General features: G+C 38.6%; 1 protein-coding gene across 2 annotated transcripts in view; it reads left to right on the forward strand.

Annotated features, from left to right (window-relative positions):
• Positions 1-8,672: 8,672 nt before the first annotated feature.
• The window catches only part of SPICE1 (spindle and centriole associated protein 1), a 58,778-nt gene continuing 49,669 nt past the window's right edge, over positions 8,673-17,781 (forward strand). For both annotated transcript variants that reach the window (XM_046003795.1, XM_046003797.1), the window contains exons 1-2: positions 8,673-8,756; positions 16,732-16,830. In XM_046003795.1, the coding sequence (XP_045859751.1) occupies positions 16,732-16,830 (99 nt within the window). In that variant the 5' untranslated portion in view covers positions 8,673-8,756. The remainder of the gene's footprint in view (positions 8,757-16,731; positions 16,831-17,781) is intronic.

Here is a 17,781-nt window from a genome sequence, read left to right on the forward strand (position 1 = left end):
AATCTTTGCAGCAAATGGCCCAGAACGATCAGCACTTGGTCAGTGACTGCCAAGTTCCCCAATTTTGACCTTTGTGGAATATCGGCCTTGACCAAAATTGTTTATTTGACAGGTGCTTTAAAAAACAAAAAGAATAAAGATTTCTCAGATCCAATGAACCCCATTTTTTGAGTGGTTTGCAGAGGACTTCAAATGAAATTATGTTAAAAATTCCTTTACTAAAATATTCTTTGGTCAAAACTAATGAGAAATTTGGCAAGCTTAACCAATAACCTAGATTCATTTAGATAGTAAGTCCTCCCCCTCCTAGTCCTCCAGTTGTTTTCCTGTGGCCAGCTCTCTCACTTCCCCCTTATCCTTCTAAAGTCCCTCCTTCTGCACCTCTTCCTTCCATTCCCCCTTGTTCAGATGCCCTATCTTCTCCCAGCAACTCTCTGAAGCCTCCAAATGCTAGTTGACACCAATAGTCTATCCCTCCCATAAGCCAGGTATGCAGGTGACTGTAGAATTTAAACTTCGGGTCTGAGATGAATTAAGAGCTATAATTAAGGTTCCCCTAAACCCAAGCAAGACTAGTGAAGACTCATAGAAGAATTTGTAATTCTTTGGATTCACGTGACCCAGAGTTGCCTGACCTGTATCAACTTGCATGCATGTTGATCAGAACCTCAGATGCTAAATCCTGGATGACAAAAGCCAATTGGACCAACCTGGAAAGCGACCTGAGGATCCCTCTTTCCACAAAAAACCTTCAGGTCAGGAAAAGACCAGAAAAAGAAGTCTAAGTCTCCTAAGAGCCAAACCCAAAACATTTCTAGTAAGTTGATTGGATCATAATTTAATCATGCAAACAAATAAAAAGATGAAACTATAGGAGATTTGGGGGTAAACATAAAATATCTTCCAACAACACTAACTGTTCTACATTAAATCCTGCATCTTTGCTTAATCTCTTCCTTGGTGTAAGCATAGAACAAAAGTGTAAGTATTTCAAACAACTCACAGATTTGTCCCTATCTCCCAGCACTGAGCTACAACTTTTGGGTCCTTGACTGACATCTCTTCCTCCTCTGTGATACCGCATCTACAAATTTATTAGGGAGAGATCTACTTTTCAAATAGAGCTATAATACTAAATGCACACCAGAAGGACTATTTCTTGAGGTTTCAGAGGATGTAGCAATTCCTAATCAACTTGTGTCTGCTCCATATAAAACTTTCCTTCTCCACTATACTTGATGTATACTCTGGATACAGATCTTGACATTGTACTTGACTCTTTAAGGGCTAAAATTCCCATTGACATAGGAAAAATAATTGGAACAGCATATATTAAAGTTCATATAGAGCTTATCAAGTTCTTAAACTTCCCCAAGGTTAGAAGCTAGAGCAAAAAAAGACTCAAATTTATAGTTGAGAGCCTTATATAAAGAGTCCTTTCTCATAAGGTGCACGAACCCTTGTAACATTCCTGTCCTGCCAGTAAAGAAATCAAGTGGACAAGTATATTGGTTTGTTTAAGATCTCAGGACTCCAATACAATTGTTCTCTCTCCTTCTCCATTAATACCTAACCCAAATTCCATCCTGTCATCCATTCCCCCACAAACTACCTCCTTCTCTGTAGTGGATCATTGCTAGTGCCTTTTCTGGGTGTATTCCTGCACTTAAGAGTCAATATCCTTTTGCCTTCATCTGAGGGGGCAATGATAGACATGGATAGCTAGGCCCTAAGGGTTCACTGAAGCCCCCTCCTATTTTCCTTTGGCCTTTAATCAATGACCAAAAGATCCAAATTTCCCTTATGCTTCATTTCTGGTATAATATATGGGTAATTTCCTACTTTGTTTAGATAAGCTTGTAGCTCTCAGCCTTAACAGAAAAAAGGCATAACATCTCAAAAAAAGATAATTACAGTTTTGTCAAAACAAGTTACATTATTTAGGGCATGAGCTATTTGAAGGAGTGAAAAACATTCTCTCATAAAAGGATAAAGACTATCCCAAACTATCCTAGACCCCTCACAAAATTATAGCTGAGATGACATCTAGGTCTAATATTTCAGACAAGGGGTGTAATTTTTTTCCCAGATTGTGACACTTCTTTATGAAATGACTAAGGCTTTAGTAAGATCCACTCTCTTCTGTGAGCCCAAGTGTTACACAAGCCTTCTTTAATCTGAAGAAGGGTCCTTGACAGCCCACTTGCCTGGACATCCCTATGAACACAGAAACACTTTTGTCTATTTGTGCATGAGTGTTCTGGGGTTTAAAGCCTCAGGGTTTTGAGTCAACTTCATGGACACCATAAAAAACCCATCACTGGGGCGCCTGGGTGACTCAGCAGGTTAAAGCCTCTGCCTTCGGCTCAGGTCATGATCCCAGGGTCCTGGGATCGAGCCCCGCATCGGGCTCTCTGCTCGGCTGGGAGCCTGCTTCCTCCTCTCTCTCTCTCTGCCTGCCTCTCTGCCTACTTGTAATCTCTGTCAAAAAAATAAATCTTAAAAAAAAAAAACAAAAAACCATCACTTACTGTAGCCTCACACCTACTCCAGTTGCAAAGGATTATACCCTCTGTGTTAGGGCAATAGTGCCACTGAAAAACCTGCACATGCTTCTGTGGAGTTAGTTCTAGGTTCCCTGTTTGATTTTATGGTTCCTCATGCAGTACTGACTTGACTACCGGTCAAGTCTCCTAGAGAACCCACAACACCCTGAAGTCCGTTGATTAACCTCTTATGGATTTCTGTTGCCCTCTCTTACATTCCTAGCCACTGCTACAATACCCTGAATCCTACCACTCTTTTGCTTTGAAGAAGAGGAACTCCAAAATTGTCTTACTTCAGTTAGGGGACTTTCTGCACTTTGCTTAGCTTTACTGGAGACTCACACTGAGAATCTAGACCTACTATTTGTTCATGGGTCATACTTCAAAATTGAAACTGGAGTTATTAGGCTATCTCTAATGCTATCACTTATCTAAACTTTCCTTTGTAGGATAGTCATCTACCTGAGGTAAAGTTAGTGCATATGGCAGAATTTATAATATTTTGCAGAGCTTGTCAATCGGACAAAGACCTGAGAGTAAATAAACACGTGTGCAGATAGCAGGCATGTTTCTGGAGTAGTGCATGATGTTTTAGAAACAAAAAGTTTTCCTTACTTCTGCCGGAACCCCAGAAGAAGTGGACAACAAGTTAAGGAACTTTTAGATACACTTCTACTTCCCAGGGAGATGACTATTGTAAAGACTGAGGCTGATGCTTACAGAGTTAAAGGAAATCCTCCAGCAGATCATTTTGCCAGACAAGCTGCCTTAACCAATTTTGTGATACTAACTAAAACCCTAAAGGATAAATCTCTAGATTGCCTCAAAGAGGCCATCATTAAATGGCCACATTAAACGACTGATTTGGAAATGGAAGAGTGGCAAAACGAAGAATATCCTTCACTGAGATCACCCTTGGCACACTCAACATGGCCATTTGGTGGCACCAGATGATTTCAAATGATTATTAGCTGAATTGCTCCATGAAAAGGCTCATCACAGTAAAGACAAATTGCTTACTATTGGGGTGCCTGGGTGGCTCAGCCAGTTAAGCATCTGTCTTTGGATCAAGTCATGATCCCAGTGTCCTGGGATCAAACCCCACATCAGGCTCCCTGCTTAACAGGGAGTTTGCTTCTCCCTCCTTCTCTGCCGTTTTCCCTGCTTGTGTGCTCTGGCTCTCTCTATCTCTCCCTATCAAAAAAATAAATAAAATCTTAAAAAACTTGCTAACAACTTCAAATCAACATTGATTGGGAAATTTTAAAAAGACAGTGGAGGTTATTTGTGGGTCATGCGTTACTTGTGAACAACGCAACCTGTAAAGATGAGGCATGGTGGGAGCCAAAGTCTCAAAGACCCTTTAAATACCTTCAGATGAATTTTATCCAGTTCCCACTCTCCACAGGATGGGTTAAGCAGTTCCTTGCTGAAAATCTTTGCTGTAATTTTTTTCAGTCTCTGAAAAGCTGTTTGATTTTATGTTTCAAACCTGGGGTATATCAATTTTTATATCAAATGACCAAGGCATAATTTATATGAATCCTTTTAAAAGAACTTTGTAAATCATCACCCTTCTCAAAAACTGTACTGTCCTAGCATCCACAAACTTCTGGGAAAATCAGAAGAACAAATGGCATCCTTAAATTAAAATTAGCCAAGCTTTCAGAAATCCTTGAGATCCGTTGGCTAAATGTACTCCCACTAGTCTGTAAGGCCATATGATCCATTCCCTCAGAGATACATTGATTATGTCCCAATGAAGTGTTAATAGGAAAGCCCATACATTTAGAAATTTTTATGCTTGATATTAGACTCTTCTCTGTAGCATGGAGATGTGGCAAAATATTGCAAGGGAATCATGTACCATACCCATGAGTAAGTTAAGGCCATTTTCTCACAACACTTTTAAATAGGCTCTTTATGGGGCACTGGGTGGTGCAGTTCATTTAGCATCTGACTCTTGCTTTCAGCTCAGGTCATGATCTCCTGGGGCATGGGATCGAGCCTTGTGTTTGGCTCACTGCTTAGTGGGGAGTCTGCTTGAAGAATCTCCCCCTTTATCCCTCGCCCAACTCGGGCATGTTCTCTCTCTCGCTCTCTCTCAAATAAACAACCTTAAACATGCTCTTTATGATCATCAACCAGGAAATTTCATCTTTTGGAAGAGACATTGGACAAAACATACTTTTGAACCTAACTGAAAGGGATATTATCAGGTATTATTACAAATCTTGCCAATATTAAAAAAAATCAATGTTATTAAAAAATATAAGCAGTTGTGAAAACAAAGTCTATTGACATGAGAGTAAACAGACTGTTTATTCAGAACTTGATATAGGAAAGATTTTAGCCACCATCACCTGCAATAGGCAGAGACTCAAAGATAGGAGAGGAGTGAAAAAGACTTATAGTTAAATAAAGGGAAACTTCAGAAACACTTATTAGAAGTTGGAATGTGGAAGCTGGAATTAGGTTAAGTAGAAGCAGGGCATCTTATGGTTTGGGGAGCTCACCTGGCTTATATTTGGACCACGCAGAGAAATATGTACAAACAGCTTTCTTGAGTATAACTGATGATAAACTACATATTTAACGTGCACATATCACTTGTGTTATATACATACGTATCCATGAGACCATTATCTATATATCCATTACCTTCTAAAGTTTCCTTCCTCCTTTATATCTCTCTCTTGCTTCCTCCCTGTAAACAGATTCAGAGCAATTCAGGTTACCTATTTTTTTCTTGAGAAATCTTTGGTAATTTATGTCTTTCAGGAAAGTTGTCCATTTATCTGTTTTATTAAATTTATTACCATATGGTTGTTCAAAATACATTCTTTCAGTGTTTGTAGAATATTTCACTGCCCTCACTTCTGATATTGGTAATTTATAGGTAATTTTCCTGATCAATTTGTTTAGAGGTTCAGCAATTTAATTAATCTTCTCAAAGATCCAACCATCACTGTCATTAGTTTTCTTTTATTTTACCTTTCTATTTTATTTTATTCTATTTATTTCTATTCTATTTTATTTATTCAGCTTTGATCTTTATTATTTACTTTCTTCTTATTATCTAATTTCTGAAGGTAAAAACTGAGGCCACTGATTTGAGACTTTCTTTTCTGTATAGGTGTTTAGTCCCATGTATTTCTCTTGAAGTACTATTTCTGTTATATTTCACAAATTTTGATATCCTGTATTTTCATTTTCATTTAGTTCAAAATACATTCTGCTTTGATTTCTTGTTTGACTAATGGCTTTCTAAGCGGTATATTATTTTTCCCCCCAATTTTGAGGGATTTGACAAGAATCATTATGTTGCTGATTTCTAATTTAATTGCATTGTAGTCAGAGAACATTCCTAGTATGACTTGAATCTTTCTGAATTTTTTGAAATTTGTTTTATGGTACAGATTATTGTCTATCTTGCTAAAATTTCTGTATATATATGTGAAAAGAATGTGGATTCTGCTAGTTGTTGGACCAATGTTCTAAGAATGTCAATCAGGTCAGAATTATTGATAGTTTTGTAAAGTCTTTTATAACCTTGCTGATTTTCTGCCTATTTGTATTGTAAATTATTCAGTGAAGGGCTTTGAGATTTCTGATTATAATTGTGGACTTTTAATTTTACATTGCAGTGCCATCAGTTTTTGCTTAATTTATTTTGAAGCTCTCTTATTAAGTGAATAAGTGTTTAGGATTTTTATATATTTTTGATTTAATATCCTCTTTGTCATCATGAAATGATTTTTTTTTCTTTTTTACCCCTGGTAGTATTCTTTGCTCTGAAAACTAGATCATCTAATACTGATGAAGCCATTCCAACTTCATTTGACCAGTGTTAGCATGACATATCTTTCTATCTTTGTACCTTAAACTTCAGTTTTTTTTAAAGATTTTATTTATTTGACAGACAGAGATCACAAGTAGGCAGAGAGGCAGGCAGAGAGAGGAGAAGAAGGCTCCCCGCCAAGGAGAGAGCCCAATGTGGGGCTCGATCCCAGGACCCTGGGATCATGACCTGAGCCAAAGGTAGAGGCTTTAACCCACTGAGCCACCCAGCTGCCCCTTTAAACTTCAGTTTTTATATTTAATGTGTGTTTCTTCTAATACGCAGCAATTAAAAAAAAAAACCTATACTGATAATCTCTGCCTTTTAATAGGGGTATTTAGACCATTTACATTTAATGTAATAATTGACATGAATCTATCATCTTGCTATTTGTTTTCTATTTCTCCCACCTGTTCTTTGTTTCATTTTTTGTACTTTTTCTGCTTACTTTTAGGTTAGTCAAGTAATTTTTAGTATTTTTAGTATTTAGTATTTTAGTGATGGCTTTAGGGTTTATGATACACATATTCAACTTATTATAGTCTACCCGCAAGTAATATTATACACATCAGGAATAATATAAGAATTTTACAGTAATAGACTTCCATTTTTCTCCTCTGGCCTTTATGCAATTGTTGCCATGCATTTACTTTTACATATATTTTAAATATATGTTTCTGAACAATTTAATGTGTAATTTGTTATGTACACTGATGTAATGTTCTTCATCTTTCTTGTGTTTAGGTTTTGTTAAGCTTCTGGAGGGCGAGTTTGTGGGTAAAGATGCGATAGAAGGATTGAATTAGCAATATGAACTTACGGAAATTCTCTTCAGATTGCTTCAGTGTTCAATGAATTAGGAAGCAAGACCACTGCCTGAAACTGAGGATAGAGGAAGATATGTTGTATGTGAGAGACGGTGTAAAGTTGTCATGTAGGAGGGTAGGAGAAATACATGGAGGGGGAAGTTTAATATGTTCTTTGGGCATCTTAAAGGGGACACTTAAAATTAGTGATTATGGGGCACCTGGGTGGCTAATTATTAGGCCTCGGCCTTTGGCTCAGGTCATGATCTCAGGGTCCTGTGGTCCAGCCCTACACTGGGCTCTCTGCTCTGCCGGGAGCCTGCTTCCGCCTCCCTCTCTGCCTATCTCTCTGCCTACTTGTGATCTCTCTCTCTCTTTCTCTGTCAAACAAAAAAATAAAATCTTAAAAAAATAAAATTAGTGATTATGAATTGAAAGTCAACATGGTTGGGTGTTTTTCTTCCTTCAGTTTCAGTTGCAAAGGTGCAGGCACTTAGTATGTAGTTTTGTTAAGGCCAGAGTTGTGGCTTTGCCCAGTATTACAGTAATTCAGAGAGGGGCAGGGAGTTGAGGATGTATGTAGGGAATGATTATATTGATTGATCATTGAATGTATCTACATCAACTTCCCCAGTCAGAGTGGAAACTATTAGAAGGCAGTTCTTAGCATCTAGAAGGTGCTGAATGTATTTGCTGGTCCCTGTATGGTTGTGTCTTAACAGTAGAAAACCAAGGACTAAAGGAAGTTGTCATATTGGAGCAAATTAGCTCTGTTTTCAGATAAAATGCTTGTAAAGTCCTTAACATGGCCCACACAGCTCTTCCTGTCCTGGCTCTTGCCTATTAAACCAGCTTCCCTTACACCAAGCTCCCACTGCTCTCTCATCTTCAGATATACTGAACTTCTTCCAGTTCTTTGCACTTGCCACACAGTTTCGCATATGTGCCTCCCTCTGCAGGGTTGGTTTATTCTTCCCTGGTAGCTGACTCATCTACTTTTCAGATTTCCTGAGTAATTCCTACAAATACTCCTATAAATTTAGTATCTAGTATCTTCTAGTACTTGTCACAGTTCTAATTTTACATTGGTGTTTTTTATAGCTGTTTACTACTATGCAGCAAGCTTACTGACGACAGATCTTGACTGTTTCTAGATCCCGCAAGGCCTACTATAGTCTATGGCACATTGGTAGGCAGTATAAATATTCTTGGGAAAAAAAAAAAAGGTGAAAACAAGTAAATGTTGTATGTGAAGCCTGGTGTGGAGAGAATTCACGAGAAACTGACTAGTGCCACACGCCTACCCTCCAAAGCCTTGCCCCGAATCTTACACAGAGCACAGGAAAGAAAGACGCACAGAACCCTTTTCCCACAATTTCTGCCAGCCTGTGGCAGGCGCCTGCGCACTGGCCTCACCGGATATACGCCAGGGAGTGGGGGCGGGGCTCGGGTAGCCTAGGCAACATCCCGGAAGTTGCCGGCTGCTTTATCCTGTGGCGGGCCGAACAGCTCTGGAGGCTGAAGTTTTAGTGGAGGTGGAGGAGGCCGTCGGGAAACGGCAAGGCAGGTTGCGACGAGGTGGCGGGGACCTGCAGCCTGTAGCCCCAGCGCGTCTTAGGGACCGTCCTGCAGGACGGGGAAAACGGTGGTGGCGTCTCCCTTCTGTTCCCTGGGGCTCTGGGCGCCTGGGTAGAGGATCCTTAATACGGAAAGAGCACCGCGACTCTGTTTCGCGACTGTTTGTGTGTGTCAGGATGAGTGGGTGTGTTGGTGTCTAGCGCGCTCCCTTTAGGTGCACCCTGAGTGTGCGCACCGCTTTTGGGCAGAGAGCTGAAGTTGGGGGTACCCTATTGTAGCTATCAAGGAATTTGCAGTGTAGCGGGAGACAGAATACCCATGGTACCGGGGGACAGGGAGTGTCATTTCAGTCGACTGGATGGTCAGGAAAGAGTTTATCAGGAGGAGCCGCCGGAATGAGTTTTGAGGAGTGAGTGGAGTTAACCGCGTGGAGAAGGGAGCGAAAGTCTGAAGGGGTTCCCCGCAGAGCAGAAAGGATGGGTGGAACAACTTGTGAGGGCGAGAGTTATATGTGTGGGAGGTTGAGAGGAGCAAAGACGGGAAAGGAAAATCAGCCCTGCCACAAGGAGGACAGAGGGTCCTAGTGCGTAGCTGAGTTGGGAGTCCTCTCTGCAGGGACGAGCTATTAAAATCTTTTGGGGAAGAAAGTAAAGGGCCGAGAGTTATACTCTGTCCTGATATCGGGATAAAGGATTGATTGCAGGGACAAAAAGTTTTTGGAAAGAGGTCCTGTTTCCCTTTGGTCAGTTTTCCACCAGCCAGAGTGGATTTGCTAAATCTCATCATAACTCTCCTTCCCTAAAATCCTCCAGTGGCTTCTGTGGCTTCTTTAGGGTAGTGTTCAAATAGCTGTAGCTTAGAAGGCCATGATATGTCCTCTGCCTTTCTTTTTTAACCTGTTTCTAGCCTCTCACTTTTCAAATTTGTTGATCAAACTGAACTTCTCAAACCCTTTGTAAATGTTTTTTCTCCACCAGGAACATTCTTTCCCCCACTTCTAGCTTTATTCATACTTTAACTCTCAGCTTAAACATTTTGGGAGCGATTACAGGGATGTAGTGATCTTTTTGTACTGTGTAGAGTAAGTTAGGTATTCACATGACACTGAATTTACTTCTTTTTATTGTAATTACTCATTTTAATTGTGGTCTTCTGATAAACCCTAAGCTCTGTGAGGGTGCAGACTATTTTACTTTCTTGTATTTTGTGCCTGGCTCTTGACAGGTGTTTTCAAAATATTTGTTGAAATAATGGATAACAAAGTAGCACATGAGTGAAGGAGTTCAGTTAGGAGAAAGAGCTTGGATGAAAACATTCCTAGGAGAGATGAAGAGGGGGCAGATGAGAGAGATATTTCAGGGAAAGAATGAATAGATTCCGGTATCTGATTGGCTAAGAGACAGGAAGGAATAGAAGATGATGCTAACTAAGGTTTTAAACTGGAGCAACTAGGAGGATGATAATTCTGTAAGTTCAGTTGAGTTCAGACATTTACTGAGCATGCCAATTATATATCAAGAACTAGAGGTTGGTGGGGAGGGGCATGGATGATAAGCTATATTTTGACTATATTGTATGTGAGATATTTGGGAGATACAGAAGGTAGTTGGAAATGAGCATTTGGTCTATTGAGGAATAATGTGGATCCTTGATTTGGGGGCTCATTTGAACAGTGTGTTTATGTGCCCAGTGCATTTGTAGCTTTGTTCAAGGGTATGAGTGAGGTCACTGAGGGAAGATGTGAACACCTTTCTTACTTTCTAGTAAGAAAGTAAGAAAGCTCTCCGTGAGAGCTTGTACCATATTAGACCTGTTTACTGCTTTATCTCCAATGCCAGTCAGTGTCTGGCATATGATAGCTTATAAAAAACAATTATTGGATGAAGAGAGAGGGTGTCCAATGTAAAGATAAGAGTGTTGAGGTAGAACTGTGTGAAATTTTTGATTATGTGGTATATGAAGAGGGCCCAACAGAGCCTTCAAAGAAAAGGGGAGATGAATAGGAGAGAAACTGAGAGAAAAAGTGTCATGGAAACCAAGGGAGGGGAGGACTTCCAGGAGTGGGAGTCTTTAGAGTTGGAAAAGGCTTGAGAAGAGGTAAGAAGGCACCAACAATTTACAGTTAGGAAAGTATTAATATTTTAGATTTTCTCCAAACAGGCCTAGATTTTCTGGGCTATGCTGATTTTGTACTCCTTAGTACTAAAAACCATCAATATCTCTATAGTCTCACATTTCAATTTCAGCATGTGAACTATAGCTCCCTTATGATATCTGATATCTGTAAATGACTCAAAATCTCTTTGTTAGATCGCAAAGTCTGATCCTGGGTTAAGAAAAATATGCCCACTTGTATTGGTGATGTTCAAGAGAACACTTTTCAGGGCAAGGGTTGTTCCTACATTACAGCTTAGTTCTCCCTTTGTCATCTGAGCACACACAGGCTCGAATTGAGAGTTGATTAGTGTATTAGTCTCCTGTACTGTATAACAAATTATCGAAAACCTAGTGACTTAAAACAATACTCATTATCTCACAGTTTCTGTGAGGCAGGAATTTGGACATGGTTTAGCTCAGTAGGGTTCTTAGGGTCTCACAAAGTTATGATTAATGTGTTGGTGGTCTGCGTTCTCTCATCTAGAACCCAGCTTGGGAAAAGTCTGCTTCCAGGCTCACCTCACTTAAGTTATTGGCAGAATTCATTTCCCTGTGGCTGTATGCCTTAGGAATCTCTTTATTGACTTTCTGCTCAGGGCTGCCCACAGTTCTCAGAGTTCTCTGCCATATGGCAATCACAAGTGGCAGTTTGCTTCCTCAAAACCAGCAGGAGAGACTCTCTTGCTCTGCTTTCATAAGACAGAGACTTGTGTGACATAATGTAATCACAGGAATGACATCTCCTCACATTTGCCTTGTTTTATTGGATAAAACAAATCACAGGGGGAAAAAACCCCGAGTAAGTCATAGATCCTGTCCAAACTCAAGGGTAACGGATCATATGATGGCATTATTCATTGCAGGTCATCTTAAGAGTAACCACAGCCAGCTTTGCTAGCCTAAACTGAAGTGAAAAAACAAACAAACAAACGAACAAACAAAAAACAAGAACAGTAGTAGACTATTGTAGTCCATTCAGACTTCTATAACAAAATACCAGAGACTAGGTAGCTTATAAACGAGAGATTTTTTTCTCACAGTTCTGGAGGCTGTGAAGTCCAGGATCAAGTCTCCAACATGGTCATATTCTGGAAAGGGCCCTCTTCCTGGTTCATAGCCACCATCTTCTTGCTGTGTCCTCACATGGTGAATGGGGTTAGGGATCTGTGGAGCCCCTTTTTGTGACAGCACTAGTCCTATTCATGAGGGCTCTGCCTCCCAAAGGCCTCACTTCCCAAAGGCCCTACCTCCTAATACCATCACTTTTGGGGCTTAGGATTCAACATGAATTTTGGGGGAACACATTCAGACCATAGCATCTATCTTCATTTCATTGCAGTTTTTATCAGTGAATATGGTTTTTTTGGGATGTTACATTTTCTTATGCTAAAATTGAGACCTGTTCACATTGCCACAAATAATACTCATGCATTTGTTCAGTTGTTTATATTAAGTTTCCATATCTCTTTGCTCAAGAAAAGTTCTGTTTGGGTAATTATATTTATCATCAGAAGTCACCATTAGTGTACAAATGGCTATGATTTAAAAAATACTGCTTTTCCTAAATTTCTGATACTGTTATATTGAGGGCCTCACCAATGAAAGAAGTATATGGGCCTTTTTTGACTGCTCATAAGCTTTTGCATCTGTCAGACTCATGGTTGGTTTTTCAGAGTTGAGGCTGGTAGACTTTCAGCTTCTGAATAAGTATAGTATTTTAAATAATATAACTTGAAATGAATTATTTTAAGAGTAATCTTAATCTTTCTAAGTCCCATTTTTCTCATTTGGGAAAGGACTAATAGTTGACACCATTAACACCAGTTAATGACACCATCATCATTAATCCTAATTAGAACTTTTAGGTAGGGGTTTTCAGCAACTTACATATTTAATTAGTTCCATTTTACAATTACTGGCAAAGTTGGGATGTGAACCCAGACAGTCTGGTTTCAGACTATTCTTAACCACTGTGCTGTATTGTCTCTTGAGACCGAATGTGCCTCATAGGGTTGTGGGATTAAGTGTGAAATGCTTAGTATAAATAAATGCTTATTAGTAGTGTATGTATATTAACATCATTGAGAATATACTATACTTGGAGTTCTATATTCTGCTTTTCACGCTTAATTTTATGTTTTGTCATTGAACGTTTTTGTTAATACAATTTTAATGGATATATATTTCATCCAACAGATTTAGTGACATTTTATTATTCTCCTTTATTTCTGCACAGTAAATTGAAGAGTAGGTTAGAGAGTAAACTACATTAGAAACTATTTCTGAACAACTGTTATATTTTTCCATATCTTTTAAATAACAGCTTTATTAAGATATAAATTATATACCATAAATTTACCCCTTAGAAGTCTACAGTTCAGAGCTTTTAAATAAATTTACAGAGTTGTGCATTGATTGACTGACTCATTTTAAAACATTTCATCACCTCAAAAAGAAACCCCGTACCCATTAGCAATTACTCTCCATTCCCTCCTTCTTTCAGACCCTGCCAACTGCTTGTCTCTTTTTTGTTTCTATGGATTTGCCTATCCTGGACATTTTGTGTAAATAGAATCATACAATATATGGCCTTTGGTGTCTGGCTTCTTACCATAATATTCTTAAGGTTCCTATGCTATGTTATAGCATATATCAGTACTTCATTCCTTATATTGCTAAGTAATATTCCATTGTATGGATGCACCATATTTTTTTATCCATTCAGCAGCTGGTAGACATTTGGGATTTTCCCGCTTTTTGTCTATTAAGAATATAATGTTGCTATGAACATTCATGTGCAAGTAAAAACTTGCAATACAAAATACAAAATACAAAAGTAATACAAAAGTATTGGCATAAGTTTTGAATTCTTGGACATATACCTAGGACTAGAATTGTGGTAACTGTGTTTAACTTTTCCAGAAGCTACCAAACTGTTTTCCAAAGTAGCCATGCTATTTTGCATTCCCACTAACAATACAAGAGTTTTCATTTCTCTGCATTCTCACCAACTCTTGTTATTTCCACCCTTTTGATTATAATCATTCTAGTGGGTATGAGGTGGTATATCATTGTGGTTTTGATTTGCATTTCTCTAATGACTAATGATGCTGATCATTTTTTCATGTGCTTATTGCCCAGTTTTAGTATCTTCTTTGGAGAAATGTTTATTCAGCTCCCTTAGCCATTTAAAAATTGGAATATTTGTGTTTTTCTTGGTGAGTTTTAAGTTTCTTTTATATATCCTGGATCCAAGTTTCTTATCAGATGGGATTTGTAAATATTTTCTCCCATTCTGTTGGTTGTCATGTCATTTTCTTGATGGTATTTTTTGAAGCACAAAAGTTTTAAATTTTGATGGAGTCTATTTTTTCCTTTGGTTTCTTATGCTTTTAGTGTTATATCTAAGAAACCACTGCTTAATGAAGATTTATGCTTCTGTTTTCTATTATGAGTTTTGTGCTTTTAGTGCTTACAATGAAGTTGGTGATTTATTTTTAGTTAATTTTTATGTATATTGTGAGGTAAAGGTCTTAATTTATTCTTTTTCATATGGATCGCCAGTTGTCCCAGCACCATTTATTGAAAAGACTATCCTTTCCCTATTGAATTGTTTCTTGGCACTTCTGTTGAAAAGAAACTGACCATACATGTGATGAGCACTGGGTGTTATACACAACTGATAAATTATTGAACACTATATCTGAAACTAACAATGTACTATCTGTTGGCTAATTGAATTTAAATAAAGAATTAAAAAAAAAAAGAGAGAGAAACTGACCATAAATGTAAGGGTTTGTGTTGGATTTTTAGTTCTATCCTATTCCATATCTTTTATTTATTTGTTTGTTTATTTTTAAAATTATTTAATTTATGTATTTGAGAGAGAGAGGACGTGCAGGTGAAAGGGACAGAAGGAGAGGGAGAAGCAGACTCCCCAGAGCACCCTGACAGGGTGCTTGATCCTAGGACCCTGAAATCATGACTGAAGCTGAAGGCAGATGTTTAACTGACTGAGCCACCCAGGTGCCCTGTTTGTCTATTAAAAAAAAAAAAAGATATTCCTATTTCTTTGAGAGTGCACACATGAGTGGGGGGAGGGACAGAAGGTGAGAATCTTCAAGAAGACTCCATGCTGAGCATGTGGCGTCTTAACACAAGGCTCCACCTCTTGACCTGAGATCCTGACCTGAGTGGGAAACCAAGATTTGGTTGCCCAGCCCTGAGCCCCCAAGCTCTCCCTCTATTCCCTATCTTTTAAAATGGTATTTATGGTTTTACCATTTCCTGTGTGACCTTCACTGTTAGTTAAATTCTTTGTCCTGTAGCTTTCTCATCTGTAAAATGACTAATAAATAGTAAATACTTAATGGGATTACTGTTAGGATTAATGGAAATACTTTGTGGAAGAATTTACTCAGAACAGTACCTTACTTCTGTTAGCTAATGCAGTCATTACCACCTCCACTGTTCTCATTACCATCACCATACGACAATTAAATGTTATTCTCTAACTCAAATGTGACATCGCTTTTGCTGGATTGTAAACCCTGAAAATAGATAACATGTTTGAAGAGTCAAAATGATTGATAAGACAAAGCAAAGAGGACTAAGGAGAACCTCTTGAAAATCCTTGCATTTGGATGTTTTTTATTAATCATTTTTAAAAGTGTGCTTGAGGAAGATCCTACTGTCCTTGTTTTAGGATAATTTGGCAAAAGGGGATCAGCTGGAAAGTTGTGTTAACTATTTAGGTGTGTAATGAAGTTTTGGAATGGGAGTCATATATATGTGTTGCTTGTTAAAAGTCATATACATGTCTTGTAAAATCCTAGTGTACAGGAACTATGAGTCTTATTCTAATTTTGGGTAATATTTAGTCCAGTGTCCTTAGCATTGCTGTTTTAAGAGTGCCAAGCAAATGTTGGCAATTTCCAAATGCCAGTTTAGTATCGGCAATCACCCTCCCTTAGTACTGTGTGGGAATATTCCTAAATGACATAACTCATTTGTACTCTAAAATTTAGCCCCTTTTATTTTAGGTAAACATATATATATATATATATAAACATATATAACTGGTAGTGATTTTAAGTAATAGGATGCTTAACAAAGAACTCCTTTTTCCTTTTGCTTTCAGACTGTTAGCCCGTGACTGACATTTTCTCTATTAATTGTGAAGTTTGTAACTGATGACAAAGCTTACACCTATTGTCATGGCTCTGATCTTTATCATAATTTGTATTCCTGGAGTTCTTTTTTTTTTTTTTTTTTTTAAAGATTTTATTTATTTATTTGACAGAGAGAGATCATAAGTAGGCAGAGAGGCAGGCAGAGAGAGTGAGAGGGAAGCAGGCTCCCTGCCAAGCAGAGAGCCCGATGTGGGACTCGATCCCAGGACCCCGAGATCATGACCTGAGCCGAAGGCAGCGGCTTAAACCACTGAGCCACCCAGGCGCCCCCTGGAGTTCTTTATTAAGCAAATAGATATAAGTTATTAGCTTGAAACCTGTTTTATCATGGTTATCAGTATAGCTTTCTAATTGTGAAGTGAAAGAACCAAGTATTTTGGAAGACTGTTCTTTTCATTATGCTTAAATTTTTCTTCTGACACTTTACAGTTTATTTTCCCAGATGTTTTTTTTCAGTATTTAAATTTATTTATTTTTTCAGCGTAACAGTATTCATTGTTTTTGCACAACACCCAGTGCTCCATGTCCCAGATGTCTTTGTCCCCATGCAGAGATACTTAATTACCACTTTTTCTTGTATTTTAAAAATTTGATATGATTATTACTTCTAGATGTCACTTGTCAGAGTGAACCGTTACGGTCCTCGGGGAGGAGGAAGGAAAATGCTGAAGGTGAAGAAGAAGAAAACGACCGTGAAGCAAGAATGGGACGTAAGTCTAGATGGGTTGATAAACCTGTAAGATTGCTCTGGGGGAATAGATGTGATGACGTGGCTCTGGTCACTCGAGACAGTGCTCTGAACGTGACCGGGTGGAATGGATTTCTGGGCGAGTCATACCCCAGGTCTTGGAAGGACACAAGTCAAGGTCGTAACCTATACCGCTTCTGAGGAGGGAATCTTAAGAAGGTGGGGAGTATGTTTTTAAGAAGTCCCAATTTTTAAACTTTGAGAACTTACTGCTTTAAGGCAACTGGAGCTACTCTGTGAAATCTGAATTTTAAGATTTGCCCATACCAACCAGTGATATCATAATCATATGAGTGGCATTTTGGGTTGAGAAAGCGGGTGATTCTTCCTCTCTTACTCCTTGAATTGTTTGTTTTTTACCTCCAGAAGCGGGTCAGTCTCAGTACAAAGGCTTTCTTAAGATATAGGACAAGTCTCAAGTACCTGGGACATATGATTCCCAGCTCCCACTCTGATTACTGTTCGGTATTATCAAGGGCATCTTTATTTTTCACAGCATGGTACTTTAGTTTGAACTGTGCCACTTCAGTTGCCTTTTCTTTCTGTTGTGGAGAGCAGTTAGTCAGGGACTACTTGGGATCTCAGGAATTCTTTTGGACTTGGAAACTTCTGGGCAAACTGACAGCCTTTTGGAAGGGACTCAGGGGGACTTACCTATGTTTATATTGCTTTGTTGTCCTCTGATTGGCTATAAAATATTAAAAAGGTGCGATTCTAAGGCAATGAAACTGATTAAAAGGAAAAAAATGCATTCGATAACTTAGAAGTTACCCACTTCAGAGTGGTTACTATGGGAATTTAGTATTTATTCTGATTTGCTGCTATTGCTCAAAACAATCGAAACCCACCATTTGAAATTGCATTTTCCTTATTTGCTTTTCATTATCTCCAGTGCTGGAAAAGTCTGTTTTTT

Source organism: Meles meles, chromosome 4, assembly GCF_922984935.1.
Source record: "Meles meles chromosome 4, mMelMel3.1 paternal haplotype, whole genome shotgun sequence".
Classification (NCBI taxonomy): domain Eukaryota; kingdom Metazoa; phylum Chordata; class Mammalia; order Carnivora; family Mustelidae; genus Meles; species Meles meles.